Raw genomic sequence first — 21,692 nt, 5'->3', positions numbered from 1 at the left:
CGTTTAGTGAGGGAGATCCTGGCCACCTGGGGATGACACCAGGTGGTCAGAGCAGATGTGGCCAGAATGGTGGCAGGTGAGAAAGCTTCCTAGAGGAGGTGGGACTTGAACTGGGCCACGGGACCCTGTTGTCTCATTCCCCGAGGGAGTCTCAGTCTGCAGGGAAGAGATGCTCAGAGCCAGTTTGCTCTGGGGCCTGCTGTGTGAAGATTTCCATCATTTCACGGAGGGATCGTCGGCCCACAGCGGCTGTGTTCAGGGCTTCCTGACCTCATCTGGACTGTGCTGCAGTGCCTGGCAGGCCCGGGGTCTATAGGGGACCCTGTGGACAGACAGGAAGAAGAAGGAAGCAGGGATGGGAGGGAAGGATGTGGCCTTTGTCCGGGAGCAGCTGTCTCAGCCCATGAGGGTCACACTCTGGGAGAATGCCTGCTGTGGTCGAGTTCCTGGGCATCTCAGGTGCCAGGCAGGGGCCCGTTCAGGGAAGTATGGTAAGTTGGTAGGAAGATAGCTGGGTGATAGTGGCTGGAGGACTAGAGGCAGGTCCTCACCATTCTCAACCTCACTCTGCTCTGGATGGGAGACTCAGCAAATGGTGAGGAAAGTCTTTTCCCTCCTGGCCCCACCTCCCAGGATCTTCCTGCCCTAAATGGGGCCTAGGCTGGGTTTGGGGAGTGCCTAGGGCTTGGCCTTTAAAGAGTCCATACGGTGCCCAGTGTTGCTAGTGAGGACCCGAAGCTGTTCTAATCCCTGATGTGTGAACCTGCCTCCCTCTGTGGGAGCCTCAGGGTCTCCTCTGTATACCTGGTGTTCTGAGACACACAGTGACACCCGTGGCTGGGTCTTCCTTAGTTCCTTGTGCTGCATGCTTGTGGCCCTTCTGTCCTGGTGGTCATATCCTTCAGTTAAGAAAAACTTCCTTGCATTTTTTTCTTTCACTGTTTCATCCACTTTGTGTTCTCTACATGTACTCTCTCTGTTTTTTTTCTTCTTAGTTAATAAACTTTGTTTTAGACCAGTTTTTTTGTTAATCTTCACCTTAGGATATTTTTCCATTGATCTTTTAGAGAGAGTGAAAGAGAGAGGGAAAGACAGAGAGAAACATCTATGTGAGAGAAACATCAATTGGTTGCCTCCTGCATGTACCCTGACCAGGACCAGGGAGGAGCCTGCAACCAAGGTAGGTGCCCTTGACTGGAATCGAACCACGGACCCTTCAGTCTGCACACCAACACTCTATTTACAGAGCCAAACTGGCCAGGGCTAGACCAGTTTTATGTGTACAGAAAAATGAGTGGAAAGTACAGAGAAAGTATGTTTATACTCCTTAAATTCCCTCAGTTTCCTCTATTATTAACACCTTGCGTTAGTGTGCTAAATTTGTTACCACTGATGAGCCAATATTGATATATTATTGTTAATTAGAACCTGTAGTTCACATTAGGGTTCACTCTTTGTGTTTTATATTCTGTGGGTTATGAAAAATGTATAATGGCATATACCTATCAGTATAGTATCATGCAGAATGGTTTCACTGCCCTGAGATCCCCTGTGAATTGTTGATTTTTCAGCTTGCTCAGCTTTGGTCTTGTGTTGTGGATGGGAGAGAGGACTCCCAAGCCCCTCACACTCGGGAGCCAATTGCTCTCCTGCTTGACTGTCCAGTTATCTGGGGTGGACTTCCTTGGATTGACCTCTAACAGTCGCTTCATCCTTATCCTACATTCTGGAGATTTCCTCCAATTCATCTTGGAACACATCCTTTGAATTTTTAATTTCAGCTCTTATGTGCCGGGGAGGTTACACATTCTGGTGCTAGTGTGCGAAGGGGGCCTGTTTCCAGCTGTGCCTGACCGCATCAGTTAGGCCTGGTGTCCCGACGTCCAGAACCTTTCTGGTTCAGTCTCTCCGCTCACACCTGTGGAGGTGGGCAGGCGTGTGACCTGGGTGAGTGGGGTAGGAAGGGGGCCTATGGAGGTGTCCAGGAGCTCCACACAGATGCCGTATGGTGCGGCCAGCCAGCCAGAATCAGCTGGGTCAGCCCTTCCTTCTTGGGCCCTCCCCCAGGAGTCTGAGCCGTTGGTGAGGAGGATTTGGGAAGCAGAGGAAGGAAGAGCTCTGTGCCCACCCCTCCCCTGTAGCATGGGCTCCATCCCCCCTGGTCATGCGTGTTAGGGGTGTCTCTGGGAGTGTGTAGTGGGAAGAACATGGGCTTTGGGGTGATAAAAACCTGGCCCCGCATCTCCCCTCTCCTTTCTGGCAGCTTGTTCTCGGAAGAGTGACCACTTGAGCCTCGACCTCCTGATCTGTGAAATTGGGGTCGTGTCCCGACCTCGTGGGCTGGCTGTGAGGTGTGAATAAGCGGGAATGAGATGAGAAGCCTGCACTCTGTTGTAACACACAGTAGACACTCACCAGACACCAGCCCTCGCTCCCATCCCTGGGTCTCGTGCTTACGGCCCCTTTGTACTATCTTGTCTGCTCCTCCATCTTGCAGAGCTGCTCCTGGTGGGACGTGGGGCGAGTCAGTGAGTGGGTGAGGTGTGTGTGTGCATGTGCTAGTGTTCCTGTGTTCCTGGCCCAGGGCCTGTGGGTGAGCTGTTCTTTCCTGGGCTCACTGGTGGCTCAGAGCAGAGCTTTGGCTGGACTGGCCAGGGGAGGTGATGTAAACAGGGAAGAATGTGGGCAGGTCTGTCTGTAACTGGACTGGAGATGTGAGAGTCCTTCCCAGACCCAGCCTCACCTCTCCCGGCCTCCGAGTTCCAGTTGTGGGGGGATGGGCACTCCAGGGAAGGTGCTGGGGTGGAGGAGCTATGGTGTGGTGACCCCTGCACCATGGAGCTTCCCCTACTCAGGATGTGGCTTTCTTCATCATGGAGGAGTTTTGGATAGTTTTTCAGCTATGCCTGTGGCTTGGGAGGCAGGGCCTGTGTGTCAGAGCAGGAGTCTGTGGTGAGAGGCTGTCATAGCCCCAAAGCAAGGAGGGGGCCCTGCGAGGTGACAGACACTGAAGGGGAGGGGTGCGGTGGGGGGGGGGGCAGACTCCCTGTGTCTGCGACCAGAGCTCTACCCGACTTCCCCTACCCTTCTCACAGGTGGTACAAGCTGCACTCCAAGCCAGGCAAGAAGGAGAAGGAACGTGGGGAGATCCAAGTCACCATCCAGTTCACGCGTAACAACTTGAGCGCCAGCATGTTTGACCTGTCCATGAAGGACAAGCCACGGTCCCCCTTTAGCAAGCTCAAGGACAAGATGAAGGGCAAGAAGAAGTATGACCTGGAGTCCGCGTCTGCCATCCTCCCCAGCAGTGCCCTGGAGGACCCCGAGCTGGGCAGCCTGAGCAGGATGGGCAAGGCCAAGGGCTTCTTCCTCCGCAACAAGCTGCGCAAGTCGTCCCTGACCCAGTCCAACACCTCGCTGGGCTCGGACAGCACCCTGTCCTCAGCCAGCGGGAGCCTGGTCTTCCAGGGCCCCGGGGCCGAGCTCCTCACCCGGTCCCCGAGCCGCAGCAGCTGGCTGTCCACTGACGGGGGTGAGCGAGGGGGGCCGCCCCTGCTGTGGTGGGTCGTGGCGCTCGAGTCTCCATCCAGGGAGCAGGGGAGGCCCCTGGCCAGGAAACGGGGCTTCTCTGCCCTGTGCTAACCCTGTGTGTGCTTCCTTTTCAGGCAGGGACACTGCACAGTCCCCCAAGTTGTTCACCCACAAAAGGACCCACAGCGACGAGGCCAGCCAGATGCGAGCAGCTCCTCCCCGGGCCCTTCTCGACCTTCAGGGCCACCTGGACCCCGCCACCCGCTCCTCTCTCTGTGTCAATGGAAGCCACATTTACAACGAAGAGCCCCAGGGCCTCTTGCGGCACCGCAGCTCCATCTCGGGCCCATTTCCACCCTTCAGCTCCCTACACGGCGGTTCTTCTCGGCCCTCTGAGGAAGGATCCCGGGCTGCAGATGACTCCTGGGGCAGAGGCAGCCGCCGCACCAGCAGCTCAGAGGCAGTGCCTGGACAGGAGCTGAGCACTCAGGCTAAAGCGCTGGCCCCTGAGGCCAGCCACTCTGGAGAGGAGGAGGGGGCCCAGCTCTCAGAGGGGAAGCCAGTGCAGGTTGCCACACCCATGGTGGCCTCCTCCGAGGCTGTGGCGGAGAAGGAGGGAGCCCGGAAGGAGGAGCGGAAGCCCCGGATGGGCCTCTTCCACCATCACCATCAGGGGCTGAGTCGGAGCGAGTTGGGGCGCCGTGGCTCTCTCGGGGAGAAAGGGGGTCCCACCCCCGGCGCCTCACCCCATCATTCATCCACCGGGGAGGAGAAGGTCAAGAGTAGCTGGTTTGGCTTAAGGGAAGCCAAGGAACCAACTCAGAAACCCAGGTATGTCCTTGGCAAAACCAGCTTTGCCCCTTGGGGAGGAGGCTGGAGTGTTAGCAGCCTGGACCGGGCTGGGAGGATGGAGCTGCGAGGTGGCCCTGGGGCAGACTGCTGGGGCTGCTGTGCATGGTTGAGTGGGGCTCTCCCTAAGCCAAGGCTCTTTGCCTGCACTTGGAGGCAGTGAGTGTGAGGGCCCAGTGGATCGAGGAGAACTCTTCAATGGTGGCCTCGCTTCATGGCAGACCCACCGAGGGATCGGGAGGAACAGGAGAAAAACAGCAAAGCCATTTGTGTGAATTTTTGTTTCTTAACCTCCACCTCTTGCCCTTTGGCCTTCAGGTAAGGAAGCCTTGGCAGGTAGAGAGGTGGGGACTGGGGCTACACCTCAGGCTTCCCTACCTCCCTGAAGCTAGCCGACCTCCCGCAGTGGCCCCAGCTGTTCTTGATCTCTTCCCCCTAAGAGGGAAGTCAAGTAATTGATGCCCTCTCCCCATATACCCACCTCTAATTGCTCCCCTGTCCTGGCAAGAGGCTGTGGGCAGCTCCCCTGAAATCTGAACCTCCCCCTGTCCCTGGAGACCCTGGGCCCTGGCCCTCTGGGGGTCTCTTGGTTCTGAGGCATGGCCAGTGCTGAGGATGGCCACTCGTTTTGAAGGTGCTGAGTCCCACCAAAAGAGGGATGCAGGAGTCCTTTAGCTCAGGCCCTGGACAGAGCTCCTAAGAGGGTTCTGATACCAATTAGGATTATGCATCCAGTTCCAGTGTGGGGGTGGGTAGGTTCCCCTCACATCCAAGGGATTCTCTGACACCAGCTGGGTATCCTACAATTCAACTCAGCTCTGACACTGTTTACTCAGAGGTCGCACCCGATCCCACAGGTAAAGGGCTCAGTCCTACAGGACACCCGCCCTCTCCCACCACTTCAGACACCAGTCCCAAGTCAGTGCTTCAGACTGGCCAGCAATGCTAGCAGGCTCCAACAGCTCCCTCCTTGGGTTCAGTTAATTTGCTAGAGCAGCTCACAGAACTCAGAGAAACATTTTACTTTCTGGGTCACGGGTTTGTTATAAAAGGCTATAACTCAGCAACAGCCGATGGAAGAGATGCATAGGGCGTGGTATGGTGAAAGGGCACCACACTTCCATGCCCTGACCGAGCACAGCCACTCTCCCCAGAACTCCGAGTGCTCACCATCCGGAGCTCTCCCAGTCCTTGTGGGTTTTGTGGAGGCTTCATTCCTTGGGTGTGAGGGATGACATCCTTGGCCATTGGCTCAACCTCCTCCCCCCAAAATTAAGGGGTGGGACTGAAAGCTCCAACCCTGTTTATGGTTGTTCCCTTGGCAACCAGCCCCTCCTATTAGGTGCTTCCAAAAGTTACCTCATTAACATAAACCCAAATGTGGTGAAAGCGGTTTGTTAGAAATAACAAGCACCCACTTCACCTTCATGGCTCCGAAGTGTTTTCAGGAACTGAGAACAAGAGACCAAATATTATAACAAAAGGTTCTCCATTGTCATCTCTCAGGAAATTTCAAGAGGTTTGGAAACTGTGATCCAGGAACTTCATCAGAGCACATATGAGAAATATGTATTTCTTGTAAATCACAATATCGCAGCCCCTGACTACCACTCTGGCCCCTTTCCCTTTTTCCAACTCCGAGCCTTCCACAGCTGCTGTCTTGTCTAACAGGGCCCAGGGTGGGGCTCCAGGCCTAGGCGATAGGCCATGTATTTGCCATTCTCAAAGGCCTGAGGACAGTTCTACACAGGAGCATGCATGGCAACCCTGATGAGTGTGGCAAAGGCAACCGTTCCTGCTCTCTCAGCAAGCCTGCTCCTCCCCTTTATGGAAATAGGGGCAGGAAGTGGGGTGGGAAGGCTGGGCACAGTGGTGAAGGGTCAAGTGATAGGGTAGAGGGAAGGTCCCTAAACCTCTTCCTGAAGTCCTGGTTCTTCCCTTTCCCTGTGAAATTCTGCTGAGAGGAATGGGGATGGAATGCAGGGCCTTTTGCTGTGTGGGCCCTGGCCAGCTGGTAGCCTCACAGACAGGAATGAGGGTGGATCAGCCTCTGAGTGAGGCTGCCTTTCGCTTCCCCTGCCTAGGACATCACCCTCAGTCCCTTCTGCCCAGCCCCTACCCACCAGAGTCCAGGGGAACTGCTGGCCACTGGTAGCCTAGGGGAGGAGTAGGAAGAAAGGTTTGGTCCTGTGACAACTCAGATCTTTGTAGGAGGTGGAAGAGAGGAAGGTAGTAGAAGACCTAGACAGGGCATTTGCTGGGAGCAGGTGGGGGCCAGGGTCAGAAGGGGCACAGACCATGGGCTTGGTGCTGTCATCTATGGGTGTCTCCGGGCCTTTTCTGGGCAGGACAGATGCTGGGGAACACCTCTCTGTGAGGTCATTTCTAGGTGCTTGCCCAGGTTTGGGGCGTAGACCCCTGCAGGCCATGTCTCTGAGTGATGTTGGGGTTGTCACTGCTCCTGCTTACAGCCTCCGTTTTCCTTCTGTTTCTCCATGTCTCCTCACGGCCTTTGAGAGGCCAGATGGACATAGGAAGCTGTGAGATGTTTGTTCTCCTATTTGAATTCTGAGCTTGTCCACAGCTGGTTGGAGGGCACCCAGGGCACTCCTGCCCTCCCTCGGGCCCATTTGCAGGGCAGGCTCTGTGGCCTTGCATCCAGGCAGGGCGGGAGGGGCATTTCTTTGGGTAAAGGGGCTTGGCCAGGAGAGGCAGGAAACCTGGCCATTGAGCTCCATCAGTGTCACCCTGGGCCCTGTGCCTTGAGGGGATGGGGAGGCTGGCCTGGAAAAAATGACTGTCCGTGCTTACCCAGAAGGCTTGCCTAGGGCTTTTGAGGAGAATAGGAGAGATGAGCTGACTCACTGCAGGAAGCCATAGGTTAGACACCCAGAACTGGACTGACTGCCTGAATATAGCTGCAGGATCCCCAGCTGGGGACATGAAGCCTGGTCACAGGCTCAGAGGTTTGGGGGGCCTCTGCCCTGGGGCTGCACTTGTGCTCTGTTGGGTGTTCCTCACGAGGAAGGGCAGCAGCGCCCTCTAGTGCTCTCAGGTGGCACTGATGCCCCGTGGAGAGACCCGAAGTAGTATGTGTTGACACACAGTATCCAGAAAAAAGCTGCTGCCGTTGGAGAAGGCAGTGGCTGGAGGAGGGGGAATAATGGCATGAGGGCTGAGAAGAGAGTCCTCCTGTTCTTTCTGACCTGGCCCCTCCTTTGCCCGGTTCTGTGGCTGTTACACTAGGCCCCTACCAGTGTGTGGGTGTCTTGGGGAGGGGAGAATTGGTAACGGACACCAAGCCCCATCGGGCCACTGGACACGTCCCCACTCCCCAGCCCTGCAGTGAGCCCTTCATTTTGAGCTGCAGTGAAGGCTACTTGGTGTGTGTTTAGGGCCACCACGACCATGGGCGCTATCCTGCCAGGTCCAGAGCGGTTTGTTTTTGTGTCTGTTCCTCCCTTTCTGATCCTTTCAGAGCGTCAGCTTCCCAAGGGCAGACCACTCTATCCCCTGCCCTCCTCCACCACAAGTGGTAGCTACAAACATTGTTTTAATCTGGGGAAAGTGAAACTACACAGACGCAAGTGTACTGTGGCCTTTCTCCATCTCTGCCTCCGCCCCAGCCCCTCAGCGGGGGTGGTGGACAAAGTCCCCAGGAGCCTGGAGTGTGCAGTGGCCACCGGGAGAGCTCGCATTCTCAGCGGAGTAAATGAGTGACTATGCTGTGTGCCCAGTGACTTAGAGTTAGCGTGGCCATCCGTCCTGTTTGTGCCTGTTTTCCTGGCATAGTTAATAGTGTCTCTTTACCATAGTTAAAATGTTCCAGTTTGGAAGATAAATTATGTGGTTCCCTACTTACAGCTCACAGGCCCCACTGTGTCACCTCATTGTGCCCAGATGATGGGAGAGAATATGTCCAGTCTCCTGGCCATTTGGCACATCTCAGGCAGAGGACAGGAGCTCATGCCTCAGGAGAGGTGGCTGAAGGGCACGTTGGCTGGGGTGGTTACACCTCAAAGGCTGGCTTCAGCCTTTTGGGAAGCTGCCCGGAGGCGAGCCTTTGCAGATCCACAGGTCATCTCTGGGGTCAAGGTGTGGAAATAAAAAGACACAGAGCTCATCTCAGCCTAAGGAAGAGCCGTCCACCAGCCACGGAGGTGGCCCGTGGTAGAGTGAGTGGTGGCCCGTGGTAGAGTGAGTTGCCAGTTCCAGGGCTTAAGAAGAGGTGCTTGTTGGAGAGAACAGGTGATTCCTCCATTAAATGGCAGGTTTAACCAGTTGTCCAAAAGTTCCTGCAGGCCCTAAAGTTTTATTTCCATAGCTTGTGAGGGCAGAGCCATTGGATTTCTGATTTCTTTCCCTAATTCTTTTTTTTAAAAAATATATTTTATTGATTTTTTTACAGAGAGGAAGGGAGAGGGATAGAGAGTTAGAAACATCGATGAGAGAGAAACATCGATCAGCTGCCTCCTGCACACTCCCTACCGGGGATGTGCCCGCAACCAAGGTACATGCCCTTGACCGGAATCGAACCTGGGACCTTTGAGTCCGCAGGCTGACGCTCCATCCACTGAGCCAAACCGGCTAGGGCATTTCCCTAATTCTTGATCTTAGAAGACGAATGAGCATTAAGTTAACGCCCCCACTGCTTGATGGGAGCAGGGCACTGTGCTAGGCTGGCACGGTGGGTTCTGGGATGCAGGTGTTTATGTCTGTCTTCAGAGCATAACCTGCAAAGCTAAGCACACATGGGCACGTGTCTCTATCTGCCAGGTGGAATGGTAGGGAGGGGATGTTCTAAGGTGAGAACCTTCAGAATGGGCATCTCATGGATCAAGGGTGAGGGAGGCTGGGGGAGGGGTGTGTTGCTAGGTAGGAGGGATGGATGGATGTTCTTAGAGGGAGCCTGTCCAGCTCTGGGGAGCCTGCTGGGCCAGGCACCTGGAGTCCCTTACTCCAGGGAGACCTGCTTGCCGGTTCCATACCAACGGGTTTGTGTGCACCTCTGGGGAGCCAGTGGGGTTGCCAGCCTAGGCTGGGGCTCCAGCCTCCTTCCCTGCTGCTCTGCTGCCCTGTAGTTCCGACTGCCAACCCAAACTGCAAGGGTGAGTAGGGCCAGCCAGGGCTGCGCTTGGTGCTGTTTAATGTTGATGGAGCCCTCTTCCCTCAGGCCCTATGGCCACTTGTCATAAAGGAGACTGGGGAAAGCGGTGGCTCAGAGGACCCCGCCCTGCTCCTTGGGGCTGAGACCTGCCCACAGGGGTGGCTGTGTCTGGTATGGGTGCTTCAGTGGAGGGGGTGTCTTGATCCACGTAGTGGTGGTGCATCACTTTCCTTAATCCCCAAGGTAGGCGTGTGCCTTGGCCCGGGGGCCTGCCTGCAGTGAGGGGGGAAGGGATGTTTGTAGAGGCTGGGGCTCCAGGCCAAGGATCCTCCCGTGTTGTAACCAGAGGCAGAGTGGTACAGGGAAGCCTCCCCCTTGATCTCTAGGTGGTAGCATGAGACTGAGAACCGCCCCGGATGGGGACTTATTGTAGCGCAAAAGTAGGGGCAGCAGAGTCTCTGGAAGCTGGATTCTTAATAGAAACCCAGGATGGGGACCTGGGCTCCCAGACTTACAGACTGTTGGGAAGCCCACCTTTGCCCTGGTTGAGCCAACTCCTTCCCGCCCCCTGCCCACAGTGTTGTGGACAGGCCGACTCTACCTCTGCCCAGCTCTGTGTGGGGCCTGATCTGTCCGGGGCCCTGGTTCTTGGAAGAATCCTGGTAAGCTCCAGACTTCTTGGCCTCTTTCCCTAATGCCCCTCTAGTCTAACCGGTCGCCCTTAGGACTTCTGCCAGCTCATGGCCCGTCCCCAGGACTTCCCCATGGAAGGCAGCAGCTTGAGGAGAAGATGGATGTGGAGAAGTTCCCATGATGTATCCACTTGGGCAGGGATTAAGAATTGGGATCTTGGGGCTTAGAGTCGGGCCTGGGAGATGAGGCTCAGTAGGTGAGGCCACAGGAGTCTGGATCTGACGTGGGGTCAGCTGCAAGGCAGCTGCAAACCGCAGTCAGACTGGGTTTGGGGTGCTGGGGTCCTGACTGTCCTTTCTGGCTCTGTCTGTGTCCTGGGGAAACCGAGAGCTCTAGTTTCAGAGTCTGCCCCTGCCCACACCCCTAAAGCCCACTGCACACTGTAGACAAGATGCACGTACAGAGGATGCCCCCTCCCAGAGAGGAGGGGACATGTGCAGGCCAGCCAATGCTCTCCAGGATTTGGGGGCATGTAGGCTCATTTCCATGGGATGGATTTTCCAGGGGAGCCAGGGATCTGTGTGGGGAGGGGGGGGAACCAGGAGGCCCCTGGCGACTCCCAGCCAGCTGCTTTCCAGGCTGGCCTGTGGGTGCTGGGGTACAGAGCACCGTCTGCCCGATGCTGGTCCCTGTGGACGCCTGACAGATGTCCTCAGCAGTGCCTTGTTGTCCTCCTTGGACAGTTATGTGCTGATACCTTGTCATGCCTGACAGCAGCCCAGCATCACCTCCTGTTTCTGTGAGGGGTTGGCAAAGTCAGTCATGTCTCTGATAGTGAGGGCTTTGTCCAGCCAGATAACCAGGCTGGCCTTTCTCTGGCCTCTCCCACTCCAAGCCAGTCCTGAAGGGATGTGAGGTGTGTTCTGATTGGCTCCCAGGCATAATTCTCGTGTTGAGTGGACTCTTCAGCATGGGGTAGTGGAAAGAACACTTGGTTTAGGTTGGGGCCCTGCCTGTAAAATGGGATTATTGCTTCCCAGGGTTGGTGTGAGGCTTCAGTGAACTCCACCCAGCATCTTCCTCCTTGGGTGGTGCCTAACGTAGGTTACATGTTGGGTTTTCCCGCTGTCCGCTGGCCTACACGCGTGCCTGACCCAGCCTGGGTGGCATATGGCACCTCGTCCAGAGGCAGGTGGGGGGCAGGGGGCATGGTATTCAGCAGGGGCGTTCCCAGTCTTGGCATTAACCAGGAGGCTCACGGTTTTGTCTCCCTCCACAGCCTGGACGTGTCTCCTCAGGTAGAACCTGACCCAGCTGCTCTTCCTCACCACCTCCCCTGCTCCCCCTGTGCTCCGGCCCCCCCCACTCCTGCTCCCACCGCTGCTCCCATGCTAAGCACTAACCTTTTTGCAGCCGCCTCCCCCGCTGCAGCTGCCGCCACCGCCACCGCTGCCCCTGAAGCTACCCCACCTGGATTCTTGGGTCTCACCAACCCGTTCCTCACCTCCTTGCAGAGCAACCCTTTCTTCGAGGAACTCCTAGCCGACAAAGCACTAAACTTTCCTTCACCTGCTCCCTCTCTCCCCAGGGCCTCGAGGGCCGGTCCCACCCCCCTGGCCTCCCCTGGGAAAGCCCTGCCTGAGTGGGAAGACACCTTCAACGTCTTTGCTGCCAGCAGGCTGTGTCCAGAGGCCAGGAGTGAGATCCTGGCCCCTGCAGGAGTGGGGCTGCAAGACCCAGGCCCTGGGGCCATGACAGTGAAGGCAGCTGAGCCCCCAGGGGGCCCAGGGGGAGGAGGAAGAGGTGGGAGCAGCGAGGGGCTGGAGCCCAGGGCTCCTCTGGACTTGGGACTGGACCACCAAAGTTTGAGTGCTGCCACCCCGGGGCCCCTGGGGTCTGTAGAGGCCGGCCTGCCCTCCACGTCAGACTTGCTGCACCCGCGAGCCTCAGACTCAGAAGCAGACAGGGAGCCGACGGCCCCAGGAGGGGAAGCAGGGCAGAGTCCAGCAGACAGTTCATCTCTGTTTAGCTCCCCAGAAGTGATCAGCGCGTGGGAGAGGCTGCCAGGCCCGGACGACGCCCCTGAGGGCCAGCGTGAGGAGGCCTCCAGAGACAAAAGCCAGCTTTTGCAGGAGCTCAATACGGTGGACGATTCCTGGCCTTGGGATGTGGTCACCCTTTCTCCTGCGGCTGAGATGTCCTCACCAATCACACGGGGAGAGTCTGATGAACTGCCTCCTCCCCCCGTGAAGCCAGAGTCACCAGAGCCTGTGAGCCCCAAGGGGAACCAGGGGCTCCCCCAACTGGAGCTGGAGCCAGAGCCCAAACCCGAGTGGATGTTGGACAAGGGGCTGCCGCCCAGCACGCTGCCTCCCAAGCCGCCTCGCCTCTTCATACCCTCAGATTTCCAGGAGGAGGAGGAGGCTGCAGGGGGGCTGAGTGGCAGGGGGGCAGAGACCGGAGAAGGCGACGCCTTCCCAAGTGCGCTGGCTGCTGGTTCCCCGGAGGCCAAGGAGGACGGCCAGAAGGCAGGGTCCGAGTCTGACAGCTGTTCTTCCGGAACCCTGCTGGGTGAGCCAAGCCTGGAGGAGCCAGTGGAGGACGCCAGCCCTCCTGCGACTTTATCTCTGCCCACCAGCTGCCCTGAGGGTCCTGCCCCCATGCCCTCTCACTCAAAGAGCCTGGCTCTTCAGAGCCAGCAGATCTGGGGGGCTCTGGAGAGAGGACAAGGCCCTGAGGCTCCTGAGGCCCAGAGCCAGGAACCAGCAGGAGAGGGGCTTGGACCCCTGCCGGGCAGCTCCCCGCAGCCTGACTTGTGGGCTTTGGAGGAGGATGCCTTGAACCCCTTCTTGTCTCAGGAGAGCCGAGATCCCCCCAGCCTCCCCTCCACATCTCCTCCAGAGTCCAGGGACTCATCCATCCACTCTGGACCAGAAGAGCTGCCCACACCCCCGGAGCCCACCTTCCCACCGCCCCCTCTCCCGCCCTGGGCCAGCCACTGCCACGGGGGGCCCAGTTCTCCGTGCTCTCCTTTGCCTGGAGCCTGGCCCCTGACCTCTTCCTCCCTGTCCCCCGGGGAGCCAGCCTCCCCCCCTGGGGGCTCCCCTGCCCCACTTGGGGAGGACCACGCTGCAGTCACCCCAGCCTCCCCGCTTGCGCTTCTGCCCTTGGAGACACGACCAGCTGAGGAACCACAGCCCAGTGACAGGTGAGCGGCCACCCGACAGCAGTCTCCAGGAGGAAGGGGGTGAAGGGGGCAACTCAGCCTGCAAGGGCCTCAGCCCCTCCAGGGGCTGTCCCTCCTGGGCGAGGGCTTGCTCACCCAGGCAGGACAAGGGGGGCTTTGAAGACATGGGTCTCCTGTGGTGCCGGCTCTGAAACTGCCTCCATTTTGGGACGTTGGACCAGCAGGTGCCCCCACAAGCCAGGACTCTGGGGGATGACAATGCTGATGAAATGCAGGGGGTGAGGAGTGGGTGGGGAGGTGTTGCAGGTGGGCAGGGAAAGGGAGGTGAGAGCTAGGGCCCTCAGCAACCAGGGGCTTGGGGGGGGGGGCAGTGTAGCTTGTCAGATGCCCTCGTCCCTCCTGTCTTCTGCCCCAGGCCCCAGGGTGAGAGGCTGTGGAAGGCAGAGAGCCAGAGGACAGAGGAGGGGCTGGTACTGAGGTCAGAGAGGAAAGCGGAGACACCACTGAGGAGGAAAAGAAAAAAGGAATGCGTCCCACATCTGTGACCCTCAGAAGAAAGGGTCTCTAGGCTCATCAGGTGCTTCACTGGTTTGTGGTGGTGCCTTCAGGGTGGCCCCAGGCGCTTAGGACTGTGCTGAGTTGACAGTGGTTGCCCGTGGGACTGGTCACTGTGGCATTGGTCTGCTTTGGAAGAATGAGGCTGTGTCCTCACCGGGTGGCTAACGAGGAGTGCCCAGGTCACTGGGGGTGACAGGGTGTGACTTAGCAGGGGCAGCAAAGTCTAGAGGCGTGCCAGCGCCCCAGGAGGCCTGAGGGGAGCAGCGAGGGGAGCAGAGGTGCTGCTGCTCTGATGAGCAGGGAAGGGAAGGGTTTGGGGAGCAGGGCAGGCTCCAGCAGCGGCCTCTGGGAGGCCCAGCCCTCGGCTCCTGCATCCAGTCCTCCCAGTTCACTGAGCATCCAGTGTGTCAGGGATGAAAGATGCTGTCCCTGCTGTGTTGCCAAGAGTCCCAGCCCAGTGGGGAGGATGGAGGTGAAGCATGAAGGGAAGGCCCAGGGGCCATGCTGGTCTCTGAGAAGGGGGGGAAGCAGACCGGGCTGCCTGCCTGCGGCTGCAGTGCTAGGTGGTGTGGCCATTCCCAGACCCTGCTGTATCCCAGCAGCACTTCCAAGTGCACTCGCCACTTTTCACCCGTCTTATTCTCTTCAGAGTTGGCTTCCTGTCTGTACTTCGCATGTTCCTTACATCATGGGCCAAATAGAACTGTCCCCATTTCTCAGATGGGGACATAGAGTCCATAAGAGCTTCAGGGTCCAGGGTCCCTCAGGTGCAGGGGGGCAATCAGACCCGGAGCCCAGGACTCCTGGCCCCATTCAGGGTGTTTGCATGCCTCACTGGCATTCCTCCCTGCCCCTAGCACAGCCCATAGGTGGCAGTAGAGCTGCCTTTACGCCCCCCTTCCCTAATGCAAACGCCTGGGTAGGAAGGACAGACAGATGTTCTTTTCCCTGCTGTCTGCCCCTGCCTGGGCTCTCTGCCCTCTTCCCAGGTTGTGGGCCTCCCTGCATGTGGGTGAACCCTTCTGCAGGGGATGTCAGGCCTTGGCCTAAGCCATTTGCTTCCTACTCTCTAATGGAATCCTCCGTGAAGTAGACGTAAAGAGGTCCTCTAGGAGTAGGTTAATTGAATTAGGGGCCCGGTGCTTGCAGTTTGGGTAACTGTCACAGGTATGGGTGCTGGGGGCCCAGAGGAGGGACAGCTTAGCCTGGGAGTGGCCTTGCTCAACTTTGAAACCTGAGTAGGAGTTAGCAGGCCCACAGGCCAAGGGGCAGCGTTCCAGACAGAGGGAGAGCCTGTGTCCTGGCTGGAGTGCATGGAGGGCTGGGAGGGAAGGCCAGGGGCCCGTTGGGTTAGAGACTGCTTTCTGACCCTGGGAGGGAGGCTGAAATCATGAGCCCACAGCACAGTGGAGTGGTTGGAGGTGGGCAGGACTCTGGCAGGGGAGTCGGGGGCGAAGCGGGTGGCTGACTTAGCTGTGGCCAGAGGAGGAAGGTTTAGGCCTGGCGAGGAGGGGGTGGTTTGAGAGAAGGTAGCAGGGCTTAATGTTTGTTAAGGCTAAAGCCAAAGCGGGGGATTCGGAGGAGGTCCCAGGTTTCTGACTAGAGCCATGGGTGGCGGATGGTGCCACTCAGCACTGGGGAACCCAGGAAAGGGCAGGCGTGGCGGGGAGGGTGACATGCCTGGGGTGGACCCCACGTGGATAAGCCAGCCTGAAACTGTCTGCGTGGGTCTAGAACTCGGGGCCGAGGTCTAGGCTGGAGACCGCTGTGAGGAAGTGGAGGGGAGAGAACCCCCAGCAGACTCGCATTTAAGACTGAGAAGTTGGAAAAGCAGAGAAAGGCTTGGGGGGGTGGGGGGGACGAGGGAGGAGAGCAGCCCAAAGGAAGGAGTGGTCCCAGAGTCTACGCCACAGAGCGGTCAGGAAGGAGAGAACCGGGTCTCAGCAGGAACGTTTGTGATGGGCTGGTGGGGCCCCGTCCTGTTCTCTGGGTTGAGGAGTCAGTGAAGGTAGGAACTTAGACGGAATGTGGTCTACACGCTCTGGAGAGGCTGGGTGAGGAGGAAGAGGTGGGTGACTGAGGGTGGTAGCCAGGCAAACACAAACCCGTGTAAATGCTGAGGGGAAGCAACCAAGGAAGAGACATGGGCAGCCTAGTGTCCCAGTTTGCCCAGCTCTTTCCTGGTTGGCACGGCAAGTCCCACCTCCTGGGAAAACCCAGTCCTGAGAAAACTGGGAAACTGGGAGGGTTGGTCACACTCCTCTCCCCCAACCAGAGAAAAGTTAGAATACAGAAGAGGATGGAGGGAAGATGGGAGGAGGGGGCAGCCCTGGAGAAGACGGTACAGGCACAGAGAAATCTGAGAGAGGCCTCTGCTGTCCCGGTGAAGGGGCAGGGCCATCTGAGGGAGTAAATGGGGAGGGGCAGGTGGCAGGGTGCTGAGGAATGTTGGGCACAGCTGCCCTGAGGCCTTGCTTTGTAGGGGCAGCCCCCACAGGAAGCAGTGGTGGGTCTCTGTCCAGCAGAACTGTGGCCCTACCTTCTCCTTGTGCTGCCCGTCCCTCCCCATAACGCATCTCCTGTCTGTCTCCGCAGCCCCCACCCCGTGAAGCCGCTCAGTGCTGCCCCTGTGGAGGGCAGCCCCGACAGGAAGCAGCCCCGCTCCAGCCTGAGCACCGCCCTGAGCAGTGGGCTGGAGAAGCTCAAGACAGTCACGTCCGGCAGCGTGCAGCCTGTGGCGCCGGCCTCCCAGGTTGGCCAGACTGTGGACACCAAAAGGCTGAAGGTGAGGCCTAGCAGGATGCCATGGGGGTCAATCAGACGTGAGGTGCTGGGGAGAGAGGAATTCAGAAACAGGGTGCTGGGCAGGGTGCGGCAAGGAGCAGGCCTGGCCTCCCGTGCCAGAGCCCTGAAGCCAGTTAGGCCGTTTCTGGCGTTGGCGACAGAGGCAGCTCCGGGGCCTGTGGTGGTGTAATGGGTGTCGGTGGCCAGGCAGGCAGTTAGGCCTGAGGGTGCCCTGCTCACTCTCATTCCATCTGCCCTCAGGATTCTGGTGTGCTAGACCAGTCCGCCAAGTACTACCACCTGACCCACGACGAACTCATCGGCCTGCTCCTGCAGCGCGAGCGGGAGCTGAGCCAGCGGGACGAGCATGTGCAGGAGCTGGAGAGCTACATTGACCGGCTGCTGGTGCGGATCATGGAGACCTCGCCCACCCTGCTGCAGATCCCCCCTGACCCCCCAAAGTAGCCCTCTCACCCCCACCCCCCAGGAGGGTGGGCGTGGACCCATTGCCCAAGCAGGGCTCACATCCTCCCTCCTCCTGCTGAACTCACTCCCTGGGCAGGCGCAGTCTGTCCTCGGTTGTCACCCCTGGCTCCCCCTCCCTCCTGCCTCAACTGGGGCTGCTGGAAGGAGGGCCTTTGGACTCCAATTAGAGGTGGGTCTCACCCACCTGCCTATTTTCCTACCCCTTAGCTTTGGGGGTTCCAGAAATTAGAACAAAGAATTTAACCCTCAAGACAGCAGGGGTGAGCTGCAATTTGATGTGGTATCTGGGACATACTTTATTACCCCACAGGGATGGTCAGCCATTTTTCCCACAGCTAAACGCTTTTCCTCTTCATCTTCCTCCAGCCCCTGGAGGGCTCCTGGTATTACTAGGGCTGTGGCAGGGACCAAGCTGCCGATTTGTCTGTGAGTTATGGGCAACCAGGCACCTGCTCTTCAGCCTCAAGTCTCTCTGAGAACAAGGAGCCTGTATGGTCTAGTGCAGTGGTCGCCAACCTTTTGGACCTCACGGACCACCAGGGGTCCGCGGACCACCTGTTGGCCACCGCTGGTCTGATGTCCTGTCTGCCATGTCCTGAGTCTGTGTGTGTCCAGCTGTTTGAGAAGCGGACGTGGTGTGGATAGAAGGAGATAATGTGCATTCTCCAGGCCACTCCCTGCCCTCCTCTTCACCTGTCCATGAGTGTCATGTGTGAAGGTGTGGAGAGCCCAGGCAGGTATGGAGAGACCACCTCCAAGGTGTGGGCCCCTCCAGGCCTTGGGGCTTTGGGCTGTTTGTTTGGGGATCAAGCCTCCATCCCTATTCTCGTTGCCTGTCCAGATGCCAAAACTCTGTGCTGCTACAGGATTTGAACTTTTGGAAACTGATTAAAACGTGCCTTTTGTGGTGGGGTCAGGGGCTTCTGGATGTAGACCCCGCCCTCTGTTTGGCGCCCCTCTCCCTCCCTGTTGAGCACAAGGGGCTGGATCTGGTAGGATGCTAGGAACGGAAATGGATGAGGGTCAGCCCTGTTGCTGCTCTGCCTTCCCCTAGAGTTAATTTCAGTGAAGGGTCCGGCCAACCTGCTGCTACCCCCTTTACCTACCTGCTGTCTTCTCTTACTCCCTCAACACCAATAGAGAGGGGTCCCGGGGGAAAAAAAACACTACATTCTGGAAGTGGGAGGTCCACTCTGCCTATACTTAGGAAAAAGCCTTCCCATCTGTCCTCTACCTGCTGTCCCAGCCTGTCCCTTCCCCGTAGCCTTGACTGGCTTGGCTGCAGTGCACTTTGAACGAAGTGTCTGCCCTTTGGCCCAGCGCTGGTTTGCTTGCAGTAAACAGCAGGCTTCCTTATGGCATCTGCAGGGGACCTTTGGTGGCTTGGGGCACCCTGCCTTAGCGAAGTTGTGGGGTGAGGAGGTGCTGAAGGAGGCAAGTTTGGACCCAATAAGGAGGTAAGGGCTCCTCGGGGATCCCTCTTTTTCTTGAGCTGGCCTGTGGGGTCACTCTCTGGGATTGCTCAGAAAGCCTCGGAAGGAGATTTGCTCTATGGGGGATGTCTTCCGCCAGGACAAAGCAGAGGAGCCCACATATGGGGGAAAGCCCCTTAACATTATCTACCTTAAAGACACTCATTGAGGAGGAGGAAAGTGTCCACAGGTACCTAGGACTTTGGTCCTGCTTTTGGGGGGTCATTGGATGTTGGATATCCAAGGTATCTCTTCTGGGGGAAGAGGGTCACTCCTGCACTAGGTATTCCTCTGGGCTCTAGTCAGTCCCAGCCCTGAGGCTGACCTTCCACTCATCTTTGTGAACTTCCAGAAAGCCCAGGCCAGGGATGTCTCTGGAAGTTTGGAGTTGAAGCCCAGGTTCTTGTTGGATGTTTCTGCTCCTGGCCATGAGTTGGAAGAGGGCTGCAGGTGGGGTGGGCAGGGAGCAGGCACAGTTCTGCTTTGCCGTTTGTCTTCCTAGTTGTAACTCCTGTTTATAAAGACCTTGCTCTTCATGTTTCGAGCACTTTATGAAGAATAAAAAGTTCACAGACTGCAAGTGGCTCTGTTGTGTTCCTGGTTTGATGAGCATGTGGAGCAGGCTTCCTGGGGAAGGCAGGTGATGGCCTTCTTGGGTAACACTGTCACTGCCCTAACATCAAGGCAGCGGCACAGCATTGCCCAGCGGCCCGGACTCAGTCCTTTCTCACTCCCAGGATACAGTATTGAATACTTGGGGGATACAGAGGATAAAAGACTTGATTCCTGTTCTCAAACCATTTAGCCTTGTCGGGAAAGGTAATCTACAAATCCAAGGTACAAATGGTTCTTCAGGGCTAGCTGGAATTTCCAGCTTTCAGGAGCGTCTGTCTTGTGGTTCAACTATTGAAGGATAAACTGACAGCTATGGATCATACATTGTTAAGAAACACATGGGAAGGCATGAGCCAACCCTGCACCTCACCACAAGACTAAGGAGATCCAAAGTGGGGTTCCCTAGGGTCAGACTAAATATTTCTACTGTACTCTGTGTGAAACAGGCAGCTCCTCCTCCCTCTCCCCCTTGTGTTCATTATCCCTGCTGGTGCCTTGCTTTACCCCCCTCCCTAAAGTCCTTGTAGTGCTCCATAACCCCCCTGAACCCCACTGGCCACTCCCAGCTCTCCTCCTGCCTAGGAATTAGCCCCAGGAGGGATCTTCCTTGGCAAAAGGAAGTGGAGGCTGCTAAGGCTCCTAAGACCTCCTGTGCATTTAACTCAGCCAACAACTATGGGGTGTTCCCCCAAGATGTATACACACTTTGAATATTAATTCCAATGGGTTAAATCGAAAAGAAACATCAACTGAGCTATCAGCTTTTAGTAGTGTGTACATTTTGGGGGACACCCTGTATTTGAGTCCCTACTGTGAGCTCTCCCATGTCTGGCACCATGGACTTAGCAGTGAATCAAAAAGTCACAATGGCCCTGTGGACCTTACAGTAGGAAAGACAAGACACTCAAAACAATTATAAATGCAAGGGCTGCAAAAGAGAAGCGTTGGGTTATAGTGGGTTTTGTAGAAGTAGGGACATGGATTGGGAAACAATGTTTGCATTGAGGCCATAAAGAGGGCCAGCCTCAGGCGAAGACAAACAGTTAATAGTTTTCTAGGTACAGAATGTTCCAGGGTGGGCGGGGAGCACACAGCATGCCCCAGGAACCGACTATCAGGGTGGCTACGGAGCACAAGGCAGGAGGCAGGTGGGACAGACTGCAGGAGTATTCCGCAGTGCAACTCCTGCAGAAAGCCTTCGGAGAGTAACCCTAATCCGCCTCCAGTCCTGGCCCATCAGGTCCGGGGTCCCGTGCGCTCTGGGAGTGACGCCCCCCGCAGCAACTCAAACTTCCCGGGGCAGGGGACCGGGAGGGGTCGCTCCGTGCTCCCCTTGGCGGGGACCTGAGACACGCACACTCGCAGGGTCTGCAAACTGGCAGCGGGAACCCAACCCCGGTCTGTGTGGGCGCAACTCCGCAGTCGAGGGCTGCCCAGCGTCTTGGCAAGAAAAACTACACTCCCCACAACACTCTGCGCCTCCGACTCGCTGCGGTTGCTCATGGCCAATCCGGAGAGGTAGCTGTGGCGGGGGCCGAGGAGGGACATTTTAAAAGGGCCGGGGATTGCGGGCGTCAGTGGCCATGGCGGATACAGCGACCACAGCATCGGCGGCGGCGGCAAGTGCCGCTGGCTCCTCGACCGATGCACCTCCTTTCCAGCTGGGCAAACCGCGCTTCCAGCAGGTGAGGACCGGGCTGCGCTCGGAGGGTCCGCGGGTGGCACAGGGAGGGTGCGCGAACTCCTCTCCCAAGTCCCCTTTAGCACCGGGGTCTCGGACCCGCGGCCACCCCGGAGCCTGCGGCTACTGGATGGGGACCTCGGCCAAAGCCACTCCTTCCCCATTGGCCAGCGGGGTGAGCGAGGACCCCCACCTCGGCTGCCCATTGGCCGTCGGCGCCGTCGCTCTGCGGCTGCTCGCGCCCTCCTGCCTTTCCCCGCGGAGACGCTCTGTGATTGGCCGCTGCGGCCGCGGCCGGGGAGGTGGGCGCCGGGTCCGAGCGGTGCTGCAGGGTCGCCTGGGGCCAGGCAGCTGCCCACTCGGGGCGGAAAGTTCGAGTCCGGCCTGGAGGAGAAGCTGCCTGGGCCGAGCTGCCGCCTGCCCTTTTCCCCGGTGGGGACTGGCCGCCTTTCCGAGCTTCTGGAGGCGCCCCCGCCAGCGCCAGTGCCCCGGTCACGCTCCCAGCCCTGCACCCCAAACGGGTCCGCCGTGCGCGACGGCCCGGGCCGCGAGCCGAGGGGTCCCCTCCGGCCGGCGATTCGCTGACGTGGCGAATCGGCCGGCCGGTGCCCTGCGGCGGATGCAGCGAGGACTGGCGGGGAGAGCTGGGTGCGGGGCAAACGCTGTGTCATCCTCGTTTCTTGAGGGTGCCGCCCCGGGAACGGGCACCTTTTTCCGCCGCTGCCCCTTCTGCGAGTTTTCTGTGCCTTGAGCCTAGAGTCTTTGAGGTTGGGCTCTTTTTGTCCTGTC

General features: G+C 57.9%; 2 protein-coding genes across 2 annotated transcripts in view; both read left to right on the top strand.

Moving 5' to 3' along the window:
- The first annotated feature begins 2,852 nt into the window (after positions 1-2,852).
- RAB11FIP5 (RAB11 family interacting protein 5) lies at positions 2,853-19,184 on the top strand. Its single transcript, XM_006096763.3, has 6 exons — positions 2,853-2,952; positions 3,096-3,532; positions 3,666-4,362; positions 11,400-13,328; positions 16,461-16,650; positions 16,911-19,184. Exons 1-6 carry the CDS (start codon positions 2,903-2,905, stop codon positions 17,112-17,114), a joined length of 3,507 nt encoding a protein of 1,168 aa, XP_006096825.1. The 5' UTR covers positions 2,853-2,902; the 3' UTR covers positions 17,115-19,184.
- Positions 19,185-19,312: 128 nt separating this feature from the next.
- SFXN5 (sideroflexin 5) overlaps positions 19,313-21,692 on the top strand; it is a 103,839-nt gene continuing 101,459 nt past the window's right edge. Inside the window, exon 1 of the mRNA XM_006096762.3 lies at positions 19,313-20,907. Coding sequence (XP_006096824.1) covers positions 20,806-20,907 — 102 coding nt within the window. The 5' untranslated portion in view covers positions 19,313-20,805. The remainder of the gene's footprint in view (positions 20,908-21,692) is intronic.

The sequence above is a fragment of the Myotis lucifugus genome, unplaced genomic scaffold, assembly GCF_000147115.1.
Source record: "Myotis lucifugus unplaced genomic scaffold, Myoluc2.0 scaffold_186, whole genome shotgun sequence".
In the NCBI taxonomy this organism is placed as follows: domain Eukaryota; kingdom Metazoa; phylum Chordata; class Mammalia; order Chiroptera; family Vespertilionidae; genus Myotis; species Myotis lucifugus.
This window is presented reverse-complemented; position numbering and strand designations above follow the sequence as displayed.

Excerpts from the sequence above, each read along its gene's own strand:
- RAB11FIP5 (XM_006096763.3), top strand. The coding sequence starts at position 2,903 with ATGCCTGTGGCTTGGGAGGCAGGGCCTGTGTGTCAGAGCAGGAGTCTG. Across the intron at positions 3,533-3,665 it reads CTGGCTGTCCACTGACGGGG|GCAGGGACACTGCACAGTCC; the intron begins GTGAGCGAGGGG and ends CTTCCTTTTCAG. Across the intron at positions 4,363-11,399 it reads GAACCAACTCAGAAACCCAG|CCTGGACGTGTCTCCTCAGG; the intron begins GTATGTCCTTGG and ends CTCCCTCCACAG.